The sequence below is a fragment of the Melanotaenia boesemani genome, chromosome 8 (genome assembly GCF_017639745.1).
Source record: "Melanotaenia boesemani isolate fMelBoe1 chromosome 8, fMelBoe1.pri, whole genome shotgun sequence".
NCBI classification, from domain to species: Eukaryota; Metazoa; Chordata; class Actinopteri; order Atheriniformes; family Melanotaeniidae; genus Melanotaenia; species Melanotaenia boesemani.
In genome coordinates, this window is record NC_055689.1 from 11053458 (window position 1) to 11073958 (window position 20501).

General features: G+C 37.7%; 1 protein-coding gene across 1 annotated transcript; it reads right to left on the minus strand.

Moving 5' to 3' along the window:
* Positions 1-2999: 2999 nt before the first annotated feature.
* klf17 (Kruppel-like factor 17) lies at positions 3000-5604 on the minus strand. The gene is made up of 3 exons (XM_041993734.1): positions 5400-5604; positions 4136-5273; positions 3000-4028 (listed from the first exon to the last, which is right to left on the minus strand). Exons 1-3 carry the CDS (start codon positions 5463-5465, stop codon positions 3853-3855), a joined length of 1380 nt encoding a protein of 459 aa, XP_041849668.1. The 5' UTR covers positions 5466-5604; the 3' UTR covers positions 3000-3852.
* Positions 5605-20501: the final 14897 nt, after the last annotated feature.

Sequence of the window (20501 nt, forward strand, 5' to 3'; positions counted from 1 at the left end):
ATTAACTTTAATAAATTATTGTTTGTCCCAGAAAACAAAGACTTGCAACCATCCTTTGAATAATATTTATACATGTAAAACTCTCAGGATACACGACGATATCCATCTTATTTAGTCTTTAAGGAAAAGGATATGGGTGTGTAATAAAATCTATTATCATTTATGTTATAGCCCAGTCCAAAAGAAAGAATTAATTTCCTGCTATAACATCTGGAACTTTATGTTTCTACAGGCCAGGTGAAACACAGATGAAACTCATTTTTTACACGTTGATTTAAGCCCTATAAGATTTTCCTAAACCCCAATGCTGTTAATGTTTGGCACATATTCTAATTTGCCAACAGCTACTTTTTTTTTTCTTTTGTTTACTATGTTTTACTGAGGGGCTGACTTTAAATGGGGCACGTTGTGGAGTCAGATGAGAGATCACCATGTGGGGCAAAGACATGAATATGTCAGGAGGAAAAACTTCAGCTGTGAATAATAAAAGGACTGATGGCTGATTGACATTTGGCTTCGGATGTTTAACGCAGTCATTAGTAATATCTAAGTCCATTTGTTTGCTAAGAGGAGTTCTTCTGTATAACATCCGTAGAATTTAAAAATATCCAGACTTTAAAAATTCTCTAAATTATAAAATGCTCTTGTTGAATTCATAACTTTTGTGTTGTTAGGGTCAGTTTGGACCCAGTTGTAAAAGTAAGATTATAAAGCAATACTTGAAGCCAAAACTGAAATGATTAGTGCGCTGTCATCCAACACACTGCCAGCCTGCTCCTCTGCCAATCATTGGAGCTTTAGAGGATTTTCTTTTTGGGTTGTTTTCCTGTTTACCTGCACACAAACTAAACAAATAAAGCTGGGTATGTCCAGCGTTTAGTGTAGAATTGGTGACTTCGTGGGGAACATCTCCAGTTTCCAGTATGCAAAATTGAGAAGAACATTTTCAGTGAGTCAAGTTCTGGATAATATTTCTGGTGAAAATAAACAAAAAAGCTTTACAGATGAGTGGCTTTCTGAGGAGGAAGACAATGTGGAGTATCATCCATACGTCACATCTGATGAGTCTGATGAGGAGGTTACTGTTAGTGAAATTGCTTCCCCTGAATGATTCAAATCCAAAGATGGTTAAATCGGTTGGAGGTCAGGACCCCATGATGCAGGTCAGCTGCTGCAAATGCTTAAAAATAACCCCTGGCGTCACAAGGTTTGCTGTGACAAGAGCCAGTAACATCAAGACATGTTTTGGGTTATTTATGTCCATTTCCATAAAAATAAAAAGGCATCCTTGCTCTGAGAAACACTTTTTAGCCTTTTTCTTGAAGCAAATGTATATGAGTCAACACTAACCTGTAACATCATAGATGTTCCTATAGTTATTCTTAAAAAGAAAAATAAATAAAACTAATTTAAAAATTGTATTCTAATGCCCCTCAGCAATAGTCAGATAACACTACAACCGTTTATTTATTTATATGATTCTCTTGAGGTTCATTTTACCATCTTTTTTTTTTATTAAAACTGAGGGGCATACTGACAAAAAACATGTCCCACATCAAAAACAAGAGTAATATTTTTGTGAATGGGGAAGCCTAACAAGGTAACCAAGACATAAAAAGAGAAATTGGATGACAGATCCTTGTTTGTGTGTGTGTGTGTGTGTGTGTGTGTGCGTGTGTATTTTACAGCTGATTTAGGACACTGGTCAAAACCGACCTTTTTAGTATATGAGATGGTAGCCCACAAGGTCAAAAGGGGATCCCTAATCTTTTTGGGGTAAATCAACACCAATTTATTAATAATTCAAGGAGGCTGCACATAAACATAAAGCACCTCTGTAATAATAATAATAAAAAAATAGCATAAATTCAGTGACTTAAAGAGCCGAAACACACGCAAGAAAAGGTTTACAGTGTAGCAAACATAAATATCACCTAAAGTCCACCGTTTGTGGTACAAACTAAACCGAGGAGGACATCTAGTGGATAAACTGAGTTACTACAATGAAAACAGTACAACGCTTACAGTAATCTAAACAGGAGCTCTATGGATCAAACACGAGGAGTTTAATTTGGGGTAAGATTTAGAACACAGTGGAATAAGCCAACAGCTTATTAAAATGAAAATGTTTCCAGTATCAGGGGATACAATATCAACCAGTTAATTAAGATTAAAAAATGCTTTTAAACAAATATTGTACTAGATTATTACAAAAGTGTCTGTTTTAGAGTTATTATATTTACACACACACACACACATGCACGCACACTCACACGCACGCACACACACACACACACACACACACACACACACACACATACACACCTTAACTGAGCACAGAGCCTTTTGCTTTACCAAGTGAACTAATTCATGTCCACATACATATTTACTCAAAAACCGATTGCTGAAGGTCTTTTATGACCCAACAGTTTTCATAACATTCTTGTGAAGATCCCAGGTGAGAAGCATGTATTTTATACATTTGCATCATCATCCAATGGTCTGTTGTTTCCCACGTTGCTATAGTCCTTTCTACTTTTTGGTGAGAACTCAAGAGATTTTATCCTAAATTTAAGAAAAGTCCCAATTAAAAAACAAATTTAAAAAAATGACAAAATATAAGAAACACAAGCTAAAGCTTTATATAAAACTTTTTTTTTTTATTTGAACAATAAATCTGATGAACACTAGGGGGCAGTCTTTTGCCTTCCTGTTCATTTAGGTTTTCTATTTAATTTTCAGCAAACTGACAAAATGTCAGTTTAGGTGTTTTAAAGTAGTTTTTATAATACTTAAAGATGGCCTTTAGCTACAATTTATAACTTAACCAATTATAACTTAACACAAGTTAAAAGATAAATGTAGAAAATAACATTATGAAATAATAGATAAAATATCATGTCATCACTAGACAGACCTTCAGTGTACATAAAGCCAAAAGATATGGAGTCATGTGACTTGGACAAGTTGGATATATGAATAAAACAACAGCACATTAATAGTAAAAGTACTTTAATTTTGAGCCCTTGTGAGCATATAAAACAACTGCACTCCAGGAAAACAATACAAATCAGCTTACAATTCAGTTTCAAGTATATAGCCGCTTAACCATTGGTTAGAGTAAATTTCTTCATTCATAAAACAATCTGTTCATAATAAAACTCATGTCCATATCTGAAATCCTACAACACAACAAGCTGTACATGTCATATAAATTTGAGTTAAGTGAAAATCGGCTGACCCTGCATGCGCTATTACACAAAATGAGTTTTAGTACCTGGATATGATGGCAATGTTAAAGTAAGCCTTCATGCAACCAAATAAAATGTCTGAACCGCTGGCTGAGCCCACAGCACATAGCAAATCTAAAGCATTATGTAACCAAGAAAAGTGTAAGTTAAAAAAATTCAAAATGACCTGAACTTGATCAGAATAGTTTAAAAAATATGTAAACATTTTAATTTTTTTTTTCTTTATGTACAAAATCCTGGGTCCTGCCCACAATCAGCAAATAAGCAGTCTCTTTAAGGCACTCACCAACAATAACTTAGAAAGACAGGGCAAGGAAATGTCTTAAATACTAAGCTACTATAACTTAGCCAGAGTATCTATGCACAGATATATACAAAAAAAAAAAAAAAAAAAAAAAAAAAAGAGAGGCACTTAGTTTTGGAAAATCTCAAAATTTCAGCAATTTCCCACCTAAATCACCGAACAAGGTCCAATATGGCTGCATACAGTAAGGCCCCTACAGGAAAGTTTTAATACATTCATTTAGAATTAGTTATCTGGGCCAACTCGTGCACTCTATCCACGATGGATAGGTATAAGTGTCCAGAAGCCGAGTAAGGCCTACATGTGCCTCTTCATGTGGAGAGCAAGGTGGTCTGAGCGGGAGAAGGCGCGCTCGCAGAGGTGACACTGGAAAGGTCTGTGTCCGGTGTGCTTTCTGAAGTGACGAGTCAGCTCATCCGATCTGGCGAACTTCCAGCCGCAGCCTTCCCAGTTGCAGTGGTAGGGCTTTTCACCTGAAATATAAAGACAAGAAAGTTTTAGGTAGTGAATTAAGGTTTTAGTTGTACACAAACCACGCAGCTGTCAACAAAGGGTGTATTTTCTTTTGAAATGTTCTCACCTGTGTGCGTCCTCATGTGTGCTTTAAGGTGAGAGCTCTTAGTGTAGGTTTTCCCACAGCCAGGGAACTCGCAGTTGTGCGTGGCGGCGCGTTTTCTGGTCCACGACCTACGGCCTCGCTTCTGTTTGGTGCACCCCACCTCTTCCTGGGTGTAAAAGTCTAGCAAGGACGGCGATGAGGGAGGAGTAAGCATCATCCCCTGCATGGAAGCAGGATGATGCTGCTGGTGAACATGTACGGGCTCCCTGTGCATGTTGTACTGTCCTTGAAACTGCGCGTAATGCGGCGGATATGGCGCGTTCATGTACTGGTTTGACAGGTGGTGCGGATTGGGGTGATGATGATGTTGATGATGAGAGTGCATGGTTGAGTTCATCTGCGCCAGATTGCAGTCAGTACGTCCTTGATGCCCCGCTTGATGAGCCGGGTGCGCACCGAATCCCTGCACCGCAGCTGGAACTGTGGTCTGATGGTGCGTAAAAGCTGCTGGATGCACGGACTGCATTTGGTGTTTGTCATATTCTTGTTCCATGAAGTTTCCACCAACAGCAGTCATCATGCAAGACAGAACGCCTGGCTCGGTTTTAATTTTGTATACAGGCGGGGATGCAGATGTCGCCACTTGAGGATGAGAAGGAGCTGATGGAATGCTGGCTGGATTTAGAGCTCGCAGTTCTGTATACTCGCGACCATCTCTCGCCTTACCAGCTCTGTCAGATGAGCTTTCCCCCAGGTAACTCATCTCAGGTGTCAGAAGCTCCGCCATCAGGCTGCGGACTGGGCTCGAGTCACTAAAGTTTGCCGTGCCATGGTAGCCTTGTGCGACCAAGTGAGAAGAAGCGCGATCGCTGCAGTCTGGCACAGAACCGCCGCTGCAGCTTTCTGGAGAGTCTGGCAGAGAGTACGCGCATGGCTGCTGCGGTTGAGATGGTGAAATGTTCCCAATGTCGTGATTGCCAACGACTTCGCTGCCGATGGTGTTTGACAAAATGAACTCGAGGTCTAGAAACTTCCCCAGCTCGTCTTCATCTTTGGGCTGTAGCGCAGGAGAGTGAACGATGCTGAACTCCACCTCAATGCGCTGGTTGTCTGCGTCACCTGTTGCGCTGCTCCGAACGCACTCATCCATCTTGCACAGCTTTAAAAGGAATGCCAAGATAAAACTTGATGTTAGAAAAAAAGTAAATCTGCAAACTAGCAATCAATAAGTACGTTTACAAAAATCAGTCAAAAACACAGCATCCAAATTCAGTCCTTTACTTACATTATCCATGGCTTTGCCAGTCTGGAACGACGTAATGATAGGCATCAATGCTTCAGCCACAGCCATGCTGATACTTTGTGTGACTTAAAAATAAAACAGCAAAATATTTAAAACTCCAATCCCAAACAGACTATGCTGTCTGTGTCCATAGAGCTGAGTCAAGCTGCTTTTCAGGATTCAGAACGTGAGCATCAACACTGGTGACGAACTCTTTTATAGCTTCTTTCCACTCAGGCCGGAGGTGTGGCCTCTACACCTACTCAAACTTGCACGCACACGCGCACAAAAAAAAAAAAAAGAAAAAAAGAAAAAAGAAAAAGCTTTAAGCAGGTAAGTCTCAAGTACATTGGATGAAAATGATAAAAAAATTTATCCGTGATTTTCTTTCTGGTCAAAAGCATTTCTCTGCGCTAAGAGCTCTGCGAGAGGCTCCTAATTTCTGTTTTTATGCTGCTAGGGAAAAAAGTTAAAGAGAACAAATAAGTCAAATAAAACATGAAAATAACACAGTTTTCATCATAATCATGAGTAAGAATCTATCCGAATAGACATATTCAGAACACAGGAAACCACTATCACTGGTATTGTCCGTGTTTCAAATTATCAATTTCAATCAGCTTCCACGTGAAACTCGACAACTCCCTTGAGGTAGGTACAGGGGGCGACACTAAACCTGAAGAAAAAAAACATGAAACACACGAGTCAAAACTTCAGTGTGTATAAGGAAACGGAAAAATAGAAATGGGCTACTCTCAAGAGGAGAACAACCGAACCAGAGCAGCTATGCGTAAAGCCAGTAAATCCTCTGTTCCCACAAATTTAGCAATTTAAATGTTCTCGACAGTTTCGTCCCAGCCACTCCAAACGCCTCATTACTTGGTCCCTGAAATCATCCCTGCCAGCTCAGCACAAACACAAACGTGTGAAGCGGTGACTCATTCCCGCGGCCCATCGAGACAACCTGTTAATCCGGGAGTAAACAATAGGCTACATGTTACTTAAAGATTTCCCAACCGCCATTAGTGTACCCTGCAATCATTCCTATGGTAATGTACAGGCGCAGGAGGCTATTTACCGGAGAAAGAACTGCAGAGAAGTATTAAGAAAAACACAAACAATTAATAAAATAGTGTAAATTCACATGGTATTTCTCAATATATAAAAAAAACAGCTCCACAAAATCAAATATGTATCATCACTTTTTTACTTCTAATTTTTGTAATTCATGCCTGTTTTGAATAATGGGGGAGTTGATGAAATTTGTATTCATCAATGAGTTTTCTTAAAAGTAACTGCAACGATTTTAATAATAATAATAAAAAAAAAAATTCCCACAGATAGTTCATGGTAAAACTAAACTTTATTGCAAATAACACAACTTTTCAAGTATATAGTTTCACTGTTAACATAAAAATGCAACATTTAACTGGTCCAGTATCTAATTACATTACATCAAATTTATCTTGAGTTTAATAGGAAACAGGCTCATGCACACTTTGCCATTGCTCCTTCTCCCTCTGCTCCTGCAGGTGTTGTGAAATGCGGCGTCCAGCAGCTTTCTGCTCTTATACTCCGTTATTTTTGACCTGCTCTGCTTACGCAAAACAAATTCCGGTTTAGCCTCTCTGCCAAGTGGAAATGGACTCTGTTTCCTGAGGAAAAACTTCACACTTGCTTCCTGTACTTTCACTCTATAGTCACCTTCAGACACTCAGAAGGATACAGATGTACTGTTGCCCTTTTTCCCAAATCACTAAATATGTCCTATAATAAAACAGAAAACGTTATATATAAATAGATATATAATAGATGTAAAAATAAACTGATATATAATATCATTATTTGTCTCTGTAAACTAGAATGAAGGAGTCCTCCTTGCCTGTAACCGTTGCTCTGTCTATACTGTCTTTGAAAAAACAAACAATAAAATCCAACTTAGAAAACATAAAGAAAAGTTAAATTTCACTAAAACCTGGCATTAGCTTCGCTTCATGGACAACTCATCCATCTTGTCTCATCAAAGACTTCATCAAACTCAGCTCATGTAAAAAAACAACTTGCCAAGAATAGATGGGCAGACAGAGATAAAGGATCACTCTGGGCTCAGGTTTCTCTTTTGTGACTGTCTTTTCTGAAATGGGAGGAAGTCTTTCAGCTAAAGTGTTTGCTAAACACAATTACAAGATTACAGTTGAGCAGACAATGAGAACCAAGGCATCCTGACTTGGACACACTGAAATGTTAACTACGCAAACATAAATAGCCAAGCTTTAGCATCTTTAGTTTTTTTAAATATGAATTGATTTCCTCCACTCTGTCTTGGAGTGTGCCTATTGAAACTTGACTCTCTCATTTAGAGTTGTCCACAATGCAAGAATGCCTCATTACTTTTTTTTTAAAAATACACACACACACACACCAAATTGCTCATTAATTCAAACTCTGTTAGCTAAAAGTAGCTTATTATTAAAAAAAAAAGTCTACTAAAGATAAAAGATAAAAGGTTCTAACTGAAAATAGTGGATATAATTAGCTAAACTTATACTTAAAAAAGTTAAAGTACCCACTAGATAAGTGCTTGATGTATTCGATTTACGAGCCTACTGCCCCCCAAGCAAAGGCTAAGTGGCTAAAACAGAGGGGAGCTCGTGATGTCTTGTTACGTGTTAAAAACATTGTAGCAGAAAATCATAGATATTGTTAGCTAAAATGACATTTTAAAACGCTAAAATATAGGCTAATTTCTCCATTAAAAGTAATTTGCAAGCTTATTTTTGGAATTTTGCTAATTATTGTGGCTAGAATGACATCTTACATGTTCTTCACTTGAATAAATGTTGGAGTCAGCAAATATCAGTAATAAAACAATGGGATGTTGGATATATGAAACACTGGAAATTTGTGCATTGAAAACAGTTATTGCTACAGACCATTAATAATTATGACTAATCAAACCCAGGCTAATTATAATTCAATTTAAGATATTTGGAGCTGTAGGTGTTGCTGAAGAGCTGGTACTTGCGTTTATCTATTATTGCTGAGAGTAGTATGTCAGACAGAGACTTGAAATTTCTGGTTTCATGTTAATATTGGGTTTAATGCATCAGAGTATCAGAAATCTGAACCAACATAAATTTGCTTCTTCCATACAAATGCATCTTTCACTCATTTCGAAACACACATTGTTTTTTCTGTTCCTGTTTAAAACACGAGCCGTGCTGAGAACAGTCAAGAACAATCTACTTTGCGGAATATAGGGACACACACAGACAAACACAAACACCAGTAGCAATTATTCTCCTTAACCCAGAAAGAGAGGGGAAGCCCACTTGTTATCTTGGATAAATATGCTGCCGTGCATGGCATGAAAAAGCAACAAAGTGATTAGAGAGAGAGAAAAAAAGAAAGTACAGCGACAGCGAGGAGACATGCTAGTAACCTTCTAGAAAGATATCAACAGAAGGTTTGAAGGAGAGGAAACAAGAAAAAAAAAAGACAAACAAGCAAGGAGAATCATGGGAAAGCGAAACTGTAATAGCATTGGCCAGAAACATGTCTAATCTTTAATCCTGCCCTTCCTGAGTCCTAAAAAATGTCTGTTGGGTCAAACAGCGGAAAATTCAGGCGTCTGATCAGACTTGACAAGATTTCACTGGCTGGTACAACATGGTTCAACAGACAGCGATACATTTAATAATAAAATAAAATAAAAATATTTGTAATTTATATTTAATCATTATTGTGTAATGGTATATATATGATTATTGCATAACTGTATTGTAGGAAATGTATAAAAAGAAACAAGTTTAATATAACTAAATCACATGCCAGAGTCAGCATGATCACATATGCAAAATAAGTCGCTCCTATCAAACAAAAGATTATTGCCCCACTCTAGCTGCCAACAGTGTTAAAGGGTTTACTCAAGCTCATGGTGGCTAAATGGTTTAGTAGCATTCAGCACTAATGATGCCATTAACAGCTAGCTGTTAGCCTAATGAGATCAGACTAGCAGTGCTTGGCAGACTGTTGCCTTAATTATAGATACGTATGTTACATGATCAGGATCAGAAGAAACTAAATGCTTGAGTAGAAATAATAAATGAGTGATTAAAGACACTATTAATATAATTTATTAAGTTCTTTCTTTAACTTAATGCAGCTGTGTTTGTTCATTCTGACTTTTTTAAAGCTACAATAAAATTTAAGCTTCATACAGTTTTAACTTTATTTTTATTTATTTATTTTTTTTAAAAATTGATCCATTTTTTGTAAACCTCATCCTTTCAGCATCATGGCAAGCAGAATGATGGTCTGGTAGCTTTGTGGATATAAGACTCCCCTTATTATAAAGGGTCTCCTTTCTTATTTCTGAATTACATATTCATGGTGGACCTGATTGGAGGAACAAAAACAGGGGAGAGTAAGGAAATGAAGATAAGACAAAAATACAAAAGACAGAAAACAACATAAACAGCTGCTTCACCTGTTACAAAATAACTGAAAACAATCTACAGTCTCTATGAGAAAACAGCAGATAATCATTAGAAGCACGTATAGGAAGACAAACTGAGAAAAGAAAAAGAACAACATTACACCAGTAGGAAGTACAGTATATGAAAACATAACTGTATATTTGTGATTAAACCTGCAGATAACACAACAACTGCATGTAGCTATGGAATGAAAGTGTGTGACTGCAAAATATCAGGAATGAGTTGTGTTTATTGGCTGCATGGTGGTGTGGTGGTTAGCACCGCAGCCTCACAGCAAGAAGGTCGCCGGTTCCTGGGGGGTGGTGGCCTTTCTGTGTGGAGTTTGCATGTTCTCCCCATGTATGCGTTGGTTCTCTCCGGGTTCTCCGGCTTCCTCCCACCATCCAAAGACATGCATGTTAGGTTAATTGTTTATTCTCAATTTTCCCTAGGAGTGAGTGTGTGTGTCAATGGTTGTTTGTCCATATCTGTGTTGGCCCTGCGACAGACTGGTGACCTGTCCTGGGTGTAGCCTGCCTCTCACCTGTTAAAATCCTGGGATAGGCTCCAGCTTACCGGCGACCTGTGATGAATGAATGAATGAATGAATGAATGAGTTGTGTTTATTGATGCGTGCATTCATACAGTGTTTTTGTGCAGTGTTTTCATAGAATTGTGTAATCTTAACTAAGAAACACTTGTTGGTGTTGATGCTGTTCAGCTATCTTGGATAGTAATAAGATCAAATTTGATTTTACAGTCCATAACAGTGTTCTCAACTTACAGGTTAGATCAGGGGTGTCCAGCTGTGGTCCTCAAAAGACGCAGTCCAGCGGGTTTTAGATGTTGCCCTGCACCAACACACCTGATTTATATTAGATGGCTTTTCTCAACAGCTTGTTATCAAGTGCTGCCCAAACATGTTGAACCATTAATCTGATTCAGGTGTGAAGTACCAGGAAACATCCAAAACCTGCAGGACAGCTGTCTTCGAGGACAGACTTTGGACACCCCTGGGTTAGATCCTCTTGTCAAATATAAAACATAAACATACACTTTATACTTCTTTGTAAATAATTGAGAAAAAACGCCTTATTCCCACAGTCTGAAAGATGACTACAACAAGTTGACTAAGAGCTTCTTTTCAAAGAGGGTTTAGGTTTGAACAACAGAATCACTTCTTAAAAGTGAGCTGTTGTTATTCAACTTGATCTTTATTCTTGGACTTTATTGTAGTGCACTTGGAAAACCGGTCTCACTCCTCTCTGTCTCAGTTTCAGCTTCAAGGCTCCGTATTGGCCTGAAGCACCTGATAGTCTATACCCACCAACTGCTACCAGCTCACTTAGTACCTCACAAAGCATTAGCAGTTCCACCTGTTATATTTTATCACAGTGTGTGTGTGTCTCATGTCTAGCAAAAACAGCTGCCTTGTAATGATATCAGGAAACAGAGTCTCACAATGAACGTTGGGTCTTTATTTGGATTTTTTACATGTTAGGGCACAATTCCAGATTCACAAAATGCTGCATGTGTCCGAATGACCAAAATATACTGTAAGAAGGGAAGAACTTTAAAAGGCCTCCAAAGCACATAAAATTGTATAAAACAAGGCAAGGCAAGTTTATTTGTATAGCACGTTTCATGTACAAGACAATTCAGGGTGCTTTACATAAAACAAAAGCTTTGTAGCAGGGTGCAGGAAGCATTAAAAAGAACAAATGCAACAGGAAAGATGGACTGTATGGAGGCTTAGCTTTGTGCAAACAATGAAAAAGTCAAGTATTGTGGAAGTAAAAAGCAGCACATTTACCTCCTTTTTTTAACTTAAGATATTTGTATGTACCTTGAACTCATTTGCTAGCCTGGTGTAACAGACAGGAAGCCAGTTGGATAAAAAAAAGACAACAAATCAAAAGGTCACAGACACTTAAAGGTTTGTTAAAATAATGTTATAATTTTGACCAGTAATAACCTGTTATTTAGAGATCATCAATAGTTCACAAAATGGGACTTTTGGACCTTCCTTTAGGGACATTTGCAGTTTTCACTTGGCCTGCTTAACACTGAATTCTGCACTTGCTTTTTATTTTTATACTACATTGTTGAAATGTATATGCTCAATGTATTGTTGGCATGTTTAGATTTATTGTTTATAGATTTTGTTGGAACTACTATTTAGCTGGAAAAAATATCTTTTAGAAATGTCCACAACTGTTTGCATAGCTCTCTGTCGCAGTATTACAGCAGTATATCAGGTTGAGGTTCAGAATTCCTTCTTATGAAAGATATTGTGCTTATTTTTAGATTTTGCTCTGATGGCCTCATGAAATATTTTGGTATACAGAGGAGTTCATGGTTGATCCAATGTATGTAAGGTGTATAAGACCTGTGATTCAAAATAAATCTGAATCACCACCCCTCTACCACTTGTTTAGAGGAGTTTATCCCAATGTGCTGTTTGGTCTTTACCAAACATGACACTGTGCAAAAATGGCAGCTGCTTGTAGAATTATTAATTACAGTTTTTTTTGGAAATAGTGTTTTAATCCTTCCCAGATTGACAGGCAGCAACAAGCTGATGTCTTTCCTTGCTAACAACTGAATGCTCCAGACCAGCATACTTCAAAAAACGTCTGATATAAAGAGGTACTCACATTTACTGATAATAAGTTAATCAAGTGCATAAGATTTGCAAAACCTGGCTGCAATCTATCCTCTTCATTTCAGTTGAAGCAGTAAAGGTTTACTCAGTTTATTACACATTATATTTGCATTTTGGTTTAGTTAAACAAATAATGACACAATGTAATACTGCGTATCATGTTTTCAACCTGAGGTTATATTTTCCTAAGGCCTAGTAAGGACCAGATGAGTTTCCATTGTCTGAAACTTTAGAGTCCAAACTAATGGATTCTTTATACAAACAAATGCAACAAGTTATCATTTTTTGACTTATCAGTTTTCTTTTACAAACTTGTAAATGTAAAGAGCAATACTAGTGGGCATTGTGAGATCAGGAGAACAGGTTTTCACTATAAATCTATGACAGGACTGTCACAGTCGGACATAGATGGACTTAGAATCCTTTGTCAACTAATCACTTATTCTTGTTAGATATTCGCTTTTATACAGAAATGATACATTAACATCCATAATATTCTATTCTATTCTATTCTATTCTATTCTATTCTATTCTATTGCATTAAAGCCAGGTAACACAAGAGGCCTAGTCATTAAACCAGGACTTGACACCACCGTTAGTCCTTTGTGCCATAAATAGCGAGCAATTGATGCGTCACTGGGTGGATGGATGTTGAGAAACATTTGTGGAAAACAGAGGTTGTATAGGGTTCCTGTGCAGAATAATATCTGCCTATATGATCCGTTAAGATGCAGTCCTTGTGCTCTTGGGCAATAAGTGATAGCTCCTCATCCATTTTGGCTGTCCCACTTAGCTCGTCTTACAGTAGCTGAGCTATGCTACTTTCCTGATACTTTAGCCTGGTGCATGACAAGGGAGGAAAATTATATCCATTGTCGTGTTTTTGTAAGCGATAAAGTAAAAAATATGATGCTATATAAAATTTTGTTATTATTTAACACAATATAGCTTATTTCTGCATATGAGTGTAACATGGTACATGTCACACAAGACATCTTGCTGCTCCAGTATTTTAGCACAAGTTTCATTATCAGACCAGAGTAAGACAAACATAAGTGTTACTATGAGACCAAACATCTCAGCACTTGTGTTGAAACTCTGTAGGACCAGAAGCCAAGAAACTAGATCTTATCAAGATCATAAGCCTCTAATTACACTGACATTGAATCATCCAGCCTATTCACCCTTAAGAGAGTCACGACCATAGCAATCAAGAGAAATTCAAATATCTGTGATGGATGTCAAATGACGTAGGGCTTTCTCAAACACCTCATGTCTTTGCCTTCTGTCACGGGCCACAGAGAAACTGAACACAACACATGCACAATGTGGGTGGGTGAGAGGCCAAAGGGTGATGTATTGTGTACAACAACATGTATTCAGTGTCAGTGTGGTGTCTCACGGTACGGTGACAAGTTTGTGTTGTAGTGGAGCACCGATGCTGAACATAAATCCACAAAACAGAGTTTTTTCTCTGCAGGATTTAAATATCTCTTTACTGTTAACTTTTAGAGAGTTTTAACAAGATATAAACAATTCTGTTTATTGTTATTAGTTAGGCTACACAAATAGTGTGGATCTAATGATGGTATCAGTCCACCACTTGGACTGAGGCTAAGCCTTTGGTAACGTTATCTTGCTAAGTTCACTCAAATCTGACTTTTCCTGTTGATGAACTTTTTTAACAACTGTGTGAATGTAAAAATCGGACTCAAATCCAACCCGAATCCCAGATTGGCTGTTTTTATGAGGATAGCTATATGATAAGCGTGATACATTTATATTTGATTCCATGCAACCTTTACTTCATACATATACAAGCTAGCAGTAGTGCTAACAGCAGTGCTAGCAGCTGCTAAAGCCATTTAGTTTGTCTTATTCTTTATAATCTTTTTGTTAATAACAATATAATCAAATCTCCATTTCAAAATTATTCAGGTCTTAATTTAATTTGAATGGTCTCACAAGCGATGTCTTCTGTTGTTTTTGACCCAAATGGTACACACAAAAAATAATCCTATTGATGCGTGTGGCGTTTCAGTGGGACGTTGTATTAGCATGAAAGTCAGATATAAGACACCTGTTGTGAATCCTGAAATTTGATCTGTATTGTAGATCATCATTTTAAAAGATGATTCTCCTCTGACATCAAAAAGTAATTTTCATCCGGAAAACTGCTCTTCACTGGATATTTTTTCTTTTTTGTACCATTATTTGTAAACGCCAACAACATGCCACATTTAAAGTCTCTTAAATCTCTTTTTTTCTCTCCATTCTAAAGATCAATTTGAGCTTCAACAAGTCATCTTGATCATGTCTACATGACTAAATACACTGAGTTGCTGCCATGTGACTGGTTGATTAGCAGTTGAACAGGTGTACCTGATAAAATGGTGAGTGTATATTGATCATCGTTGACAATATCTATGTATTTGGATTTAAAACTGATGTTTTTAATATTTATTGGAAGGAAACATCTTTGAGTCCTGAACATAATCTCTACCTAAAAAGTGATTACTAGCCAACATTTATCTGCTATTAAAAGCAACATCACATATTTGCATGATGCAGTTGTGCAAAGATTGCAGAGCTTAATCACTTGAATGAGATGTGAGGTAACAGCTCTGAATTCTGATATCTCTAATCTTTCCAGGTGCCTTCACAGAACTGTGGATGACTGTGATAACAAAGACTAAAGTACTGTAATCGTTTTACTGAGGTCAAATCTATAGGAACATTAATACTCAATTAATACATTAATATCAAGCATGAATCAAAACATACTTGCTATTTCATTGCAAAACCTGAAAGTTAAACATAATTACAAAACCTGAAAAAGATTAGATGTAATTCAGTGGCTGCTGTAGATTTTTCTTTGTTTTAATTCTGCATCATACAGATGTCAAACAGAATTTTTTTTCACTAAACTTTCTGCATTAGAAGAAGATTTGCTTCTAAAGCATCTGTACAGATCCCATACTACCCTTCCAACCAGCTTACAGAGGATTCTATTAAACAGAAGGTAGCTCACAAATTTAAAACAAAAAACTTGTGTGTTAATTGACATATAATAGTTGTTGGATGAAAAGTTGTGAAAGGCATTATGGCATTAAGAAGCATAAAAAACCCTAAAGGCTAAAGGAAAAATGAATCTTACATGGAAGTGAGGGTGGAGGGGAGGACAAACTTTCAACTATCTCTGTTTCCTCTCAGACCTGGCAGATGAGTTCTATGAAAGCCAGAAGACAGACACGAGAGCAAATAATTACCTTTCCCAGGTAGCTGCACCAATTGTTGGCAGCTGAAGGATGAATGTGTGTGTGTGTCCCCAACACAGCATGTCCTTTTGACCTTGCAGCACTGCAGACACACACAGAGAGACGGTTTTGTGTCCCCAGACAAGAGGTCTGCTTTCACCTGAGCAGGCATGGCCAATTACACCCTCCAATCCCCCCTCAGCAGAGACAAAGGGGAGCCGAGCGGGATGAGTGACTGGGACCAGGCTGGGAGCCTCTTCATTAGTGGAGGAGGGGCGAGGAGTGAATTTGGTAGTACAACGAGAGAGAATTTTCATTATTCAGAAGTTGAAATTACATAGATTTAAAAAAAAAATGCTTATCATGGGATTCATGTGGTAATAAAACCAGCATGTAATTTGGCTGATCGTGTTTTTAATGGAACTGCAGGTAAATTGTGTTGGTCTCCCTATAATGCACCTTTTTTGTGTGGCTTTTGGCAGATTTTCTGGTGTGTCAGTATATTTTGTTCTGTGGACAGAACATGTTTGGGTGTGCTTAGTTTACAACAATGTTTGTGGGGTGCGTGTCAAAGTAGTATCTGAATGCTAGGACTGAAGTTTTCCCAGTACACTGTGTTAAAACAAAATGATCGGTTGCATTCACCTTTACCTGCCTGTGGTTTCAGTGGTGCCTTCACGTGTATGAACAGGTTCAGACATGGCCACAAGCACTAACTCTGAGAGGCTGCACTCATAGGTTATCACTGAAGACATTTGGCTATGATAGATTCCTCCCTGTGGCATATGCAAGAGCGTAATAAGTGGTGTAAAGGTGTGTGGGCAATTACCATGTAAGATTAAAACAGACCTACACAGATTTATGCACACACATGCAGCTACAGTAAATCCATTCACTTGAACCTTGAGCCTTTAAAACTGTTAAATGTTGGTGGATCATCACAGTCTGGCAGACGAAAATAAAGAGCTAAAGCTTGCAGAGTCTTTAAGTTTCTTCTGGGCACATGTGTGTGTGTGTGTGTGTTTGGGGGGGGGGGGGGGGGGGGGGGGTCTATGGTCTTGGTGCAGGCCTATGGCATCTGCACCAAGAGTAATTCAACATTTTCCTATTATAGCTTTAATAATTCTGATGATCTAAGTATTTTGTGAATTCTAGATCCTATTTTTTTAAGTGCCAGTTTCCAATCCCATTTCGCTCGTGTTTTCTTGTCCTCCTCTGAGACAAGGTATTTCATAATTTACTCCCAAATGTCTGTGCTGTGCTGTCAGAGTGCATTGTCGTGTACAGTACATTAAACCTGCCAGGCCTTTGAAATAGCTGTCACGAAGATAAGGTTGCTGTTATTGAGGCCATTATGAGATTAAAGCCTTGAACAGCTGCAGGGCCTCCTTCAAAGAGAGAAGGAATCTATGCTAACTTTTCACAAGCAAAGATTCAACTAAACACACACGCAATCACATACACACAAATCAGGATTTTTATTCATTGTCTGCCATTTTTGCACTGTGGTGATCAACTGAAGAACTATTTTTTATTAGCCATCTATCTGGCTTACAAATGCTAACCAATAAGCTAACAAGCGAATGGAGCATTACAGTAATGCTCCTCACTCACCAAAATTCATTTTATGTATTATTGTTATGACTGAATAACAGAGTAAAGCTGTAGTATGGCTAACTTTACTAAATGGTAAAAGGTACAGTACAGTGCTACAGTTTATGGTTAGTTGACCCATTTTATTATAACCTAGCAAATAATTAGCCTTATTTTTATAGTGAAATTAATTGCTAGCTTATAATAAGTTTACAGCAATGTATCTGAGGTATGTGTCAAAGTAATTTCTGAATGCTAGGACTGAAGTTTTCCCTGTACACTGTGTTAATTGCGCGTCCAATCTTCTAATTTATCGATAAGTGAGTTCAGCAAACTATGATAGTGGAGTAGTTAATCTATCCTGTTAACCTTGTGTTTTCTGTATAATTTCTGAACAAAATATGTCTGAGAAATACCCCAGTACAGATGATTCTTCCCCTACCCCTACATTTATACATACATACACACACATACACATACACATATATATACATAGTTACCATGGAGTGGGGCAGGCAGGGGTCCATGAAGAGATTCCTCAAAGAAAACAGGTTGGGAGCCACTGATGAAGGGTACACTGCTACACTAGACTACATAAACTACATAGATAACGTTAAGTCACATCACATGGTAGTTGTCACTGGCAGTGGCCTGAAGACAACTCATCATCAAACCACATCCATAGTCTGCTAAGGATGCTTTTAGTTTTTTTTTGGTCCATATCTCTTCACAACTATAATTAATAACAGCAATTGAAAAGCATTCTCCTTACTGCTCTAATCGTTGTATGTCATGTGAAATGTCAGTAATATACTATATATGCTGTTAATATTTATACACTCCTCATTCTAAGAAAAGGTTACAGAATCTAATGTTTTATTGGACTGCCGGTTGCTTTGATTACGGCATGTATCAGCTGTGGCATCAATTCAACAAACTTTTGTAACGTCAAAACATGTATTTCTATATAGAGTTGCATTAATTTTTTGCCAAGATCTTGTAATGATGGAAGAGTCGGATTGGATGAATCCTGGCATTGACATCTTGGAATGTGCCTGTGCCACCAAGGAAGAAGAAATCTGTTGATCTGGTTATTCAATATATTCACGTGACCTCTTTCTTTGGGCACATATTGTCGTTGAACCTAGACCTGACCAAGTGCAGCAACCCCAGATCATAGACTGCCCCCACAGGCTTGTATAGTAGGCACTAGGCATGATGGCTCAATCACTTCATTCAAATTCAAATTTCATTTATAGAGCCCTTTTCATGCACAAAGCAACGCAAAGTGCTGTACATAATAAAAGCAAATTATGCATATTAAAAGAATTAAAAGCATTCACAGATCAAAGAATATAACAAAAAAATAAAACAACACACCTCATAAAAGTTCACACACAATCACACTCAAACTCACACACAAACAAAGCACACACTCCCCCTCCCCCCACCCGCCCGTACCCCATTCTGTACAAACATGAACTCCCATCCCTAGTTACTGTCTCTGAACTGAATATAAATATAAAAAAAAATAATAAAATGAAAACATATACTTCATGTGCCTCTCTTCCTACCCTGTTGCACCCACCCCCGTGGAACAGAGTAAATCTGAACCCATCCGACAACACGAGTTCTTTCATTCCTCCAGAATCAAATCTTTATGCTCCCTAGCACATTAAGGTATTGTTTTTCCTGACTGGCCTCACTGATAAGTGATTTTCTTAAGGCCACATGACTGTTTAATCCTTGAATCCCTTGAAATCCTTTTGAATATGTGTGGAAATGAAATAAAATATGCTTTATTTTCCTAGAGGGAAATTTCAACTCTTACTTTTGCTGTAAGTTCTACTGTTTTTATGATTTGATTTCACCAAACGTTTAAGTGATAGCCAGATGCGATCAGTCAAGAATCTTTTTCCGACCATCATCTTTAAGGAAGACAATGGTTCTTTAGAAGGAGGGTGGAAAGCTGGAAAGATAACCCATGTAATAATTATCTAATGAGAGGTGCTTACCTATTTTCTTAAAATCCAAGAGGTGACTGTTTTTTTTGGATGGACAGTGTATATGAATATACAACCTATTTTCTCATGTTTTGTCTTTGATGTTCAGCACATTTAGTTTACGTTTAATGAAATATGCTGTGGTAAATTATGGCCCTGATTTAGCACCATAGTATACACAATTTTCACATTCAGTGAGCCTTGTACAAGGTATGTGAATTTAAAAGGCTTGAATTTCAGCCAGGTTGCCTTAAGAGCTTGTCTGTATTTGTGCTGACTGTACATGACTGAGGGGAAGGAGGCAGCATGTAAAACAAGAGCAACTAGAAGAACAGGACCAGCTTCTGGCTGAGAGCCTTGGTGCAAATGAACTATGTGTGCTGTCCAGCCCTCTGTCCAGTATCTCCAAGGCCACTAACTGTTTCATGGTCTTGTCTCTAGTCAGTGGAGAGAGGGCTACAGATGAAATGGTGCTGTTTCAAATAGCCTCTTCTCAAAGCTGTTCATAGTGTTACTAAAGGACACAGATGAAAAATGATGAGTGTGACCATTAAACTACAGACAGCGTGAGAGAGAAAATAAAATATTCCAGCAGCTAACTAGTTCCTGAATTCATGTGACCTTTAAAGCTGAGCACAGACGCTAGATCTTCTGCTTAAACAAATGATAAATTTGTTAGTTGCAATTTGACAGTAATAAATGCTATATTTTTTCTTTACATCAATTCTAAAGATAGCATCTCCTATTTTAAGTCTGTAGTAAGTGAAGACTTTCATCTGCGCTGTCATTGAGAAAAAACGTACAGCTGTGCCATGAAAGGGAAACTTTGTGGACATATCTGTTGGTTTCTTAGCTCATTTATCTATTTGTTTTTCTCAGAAAAGCTGGTATTTATGGTCTTAATTTGTCATTATTTATGGTTAATGGTGTTATTTTCTACAGAGTTCAGCACTGACAGGCTAATTCCTCTCTGCCTGATTAAACGTTTCTGAAAGCCACAAGGTGGTCTTTGGATGTTTTGCACAGGGCTTAGCTGGCATACATTCATCTTTAGGCTTTTCAAATCAGCCTGACAAGTTTTCTACCCCTTAATTTGTCATCATATGTGT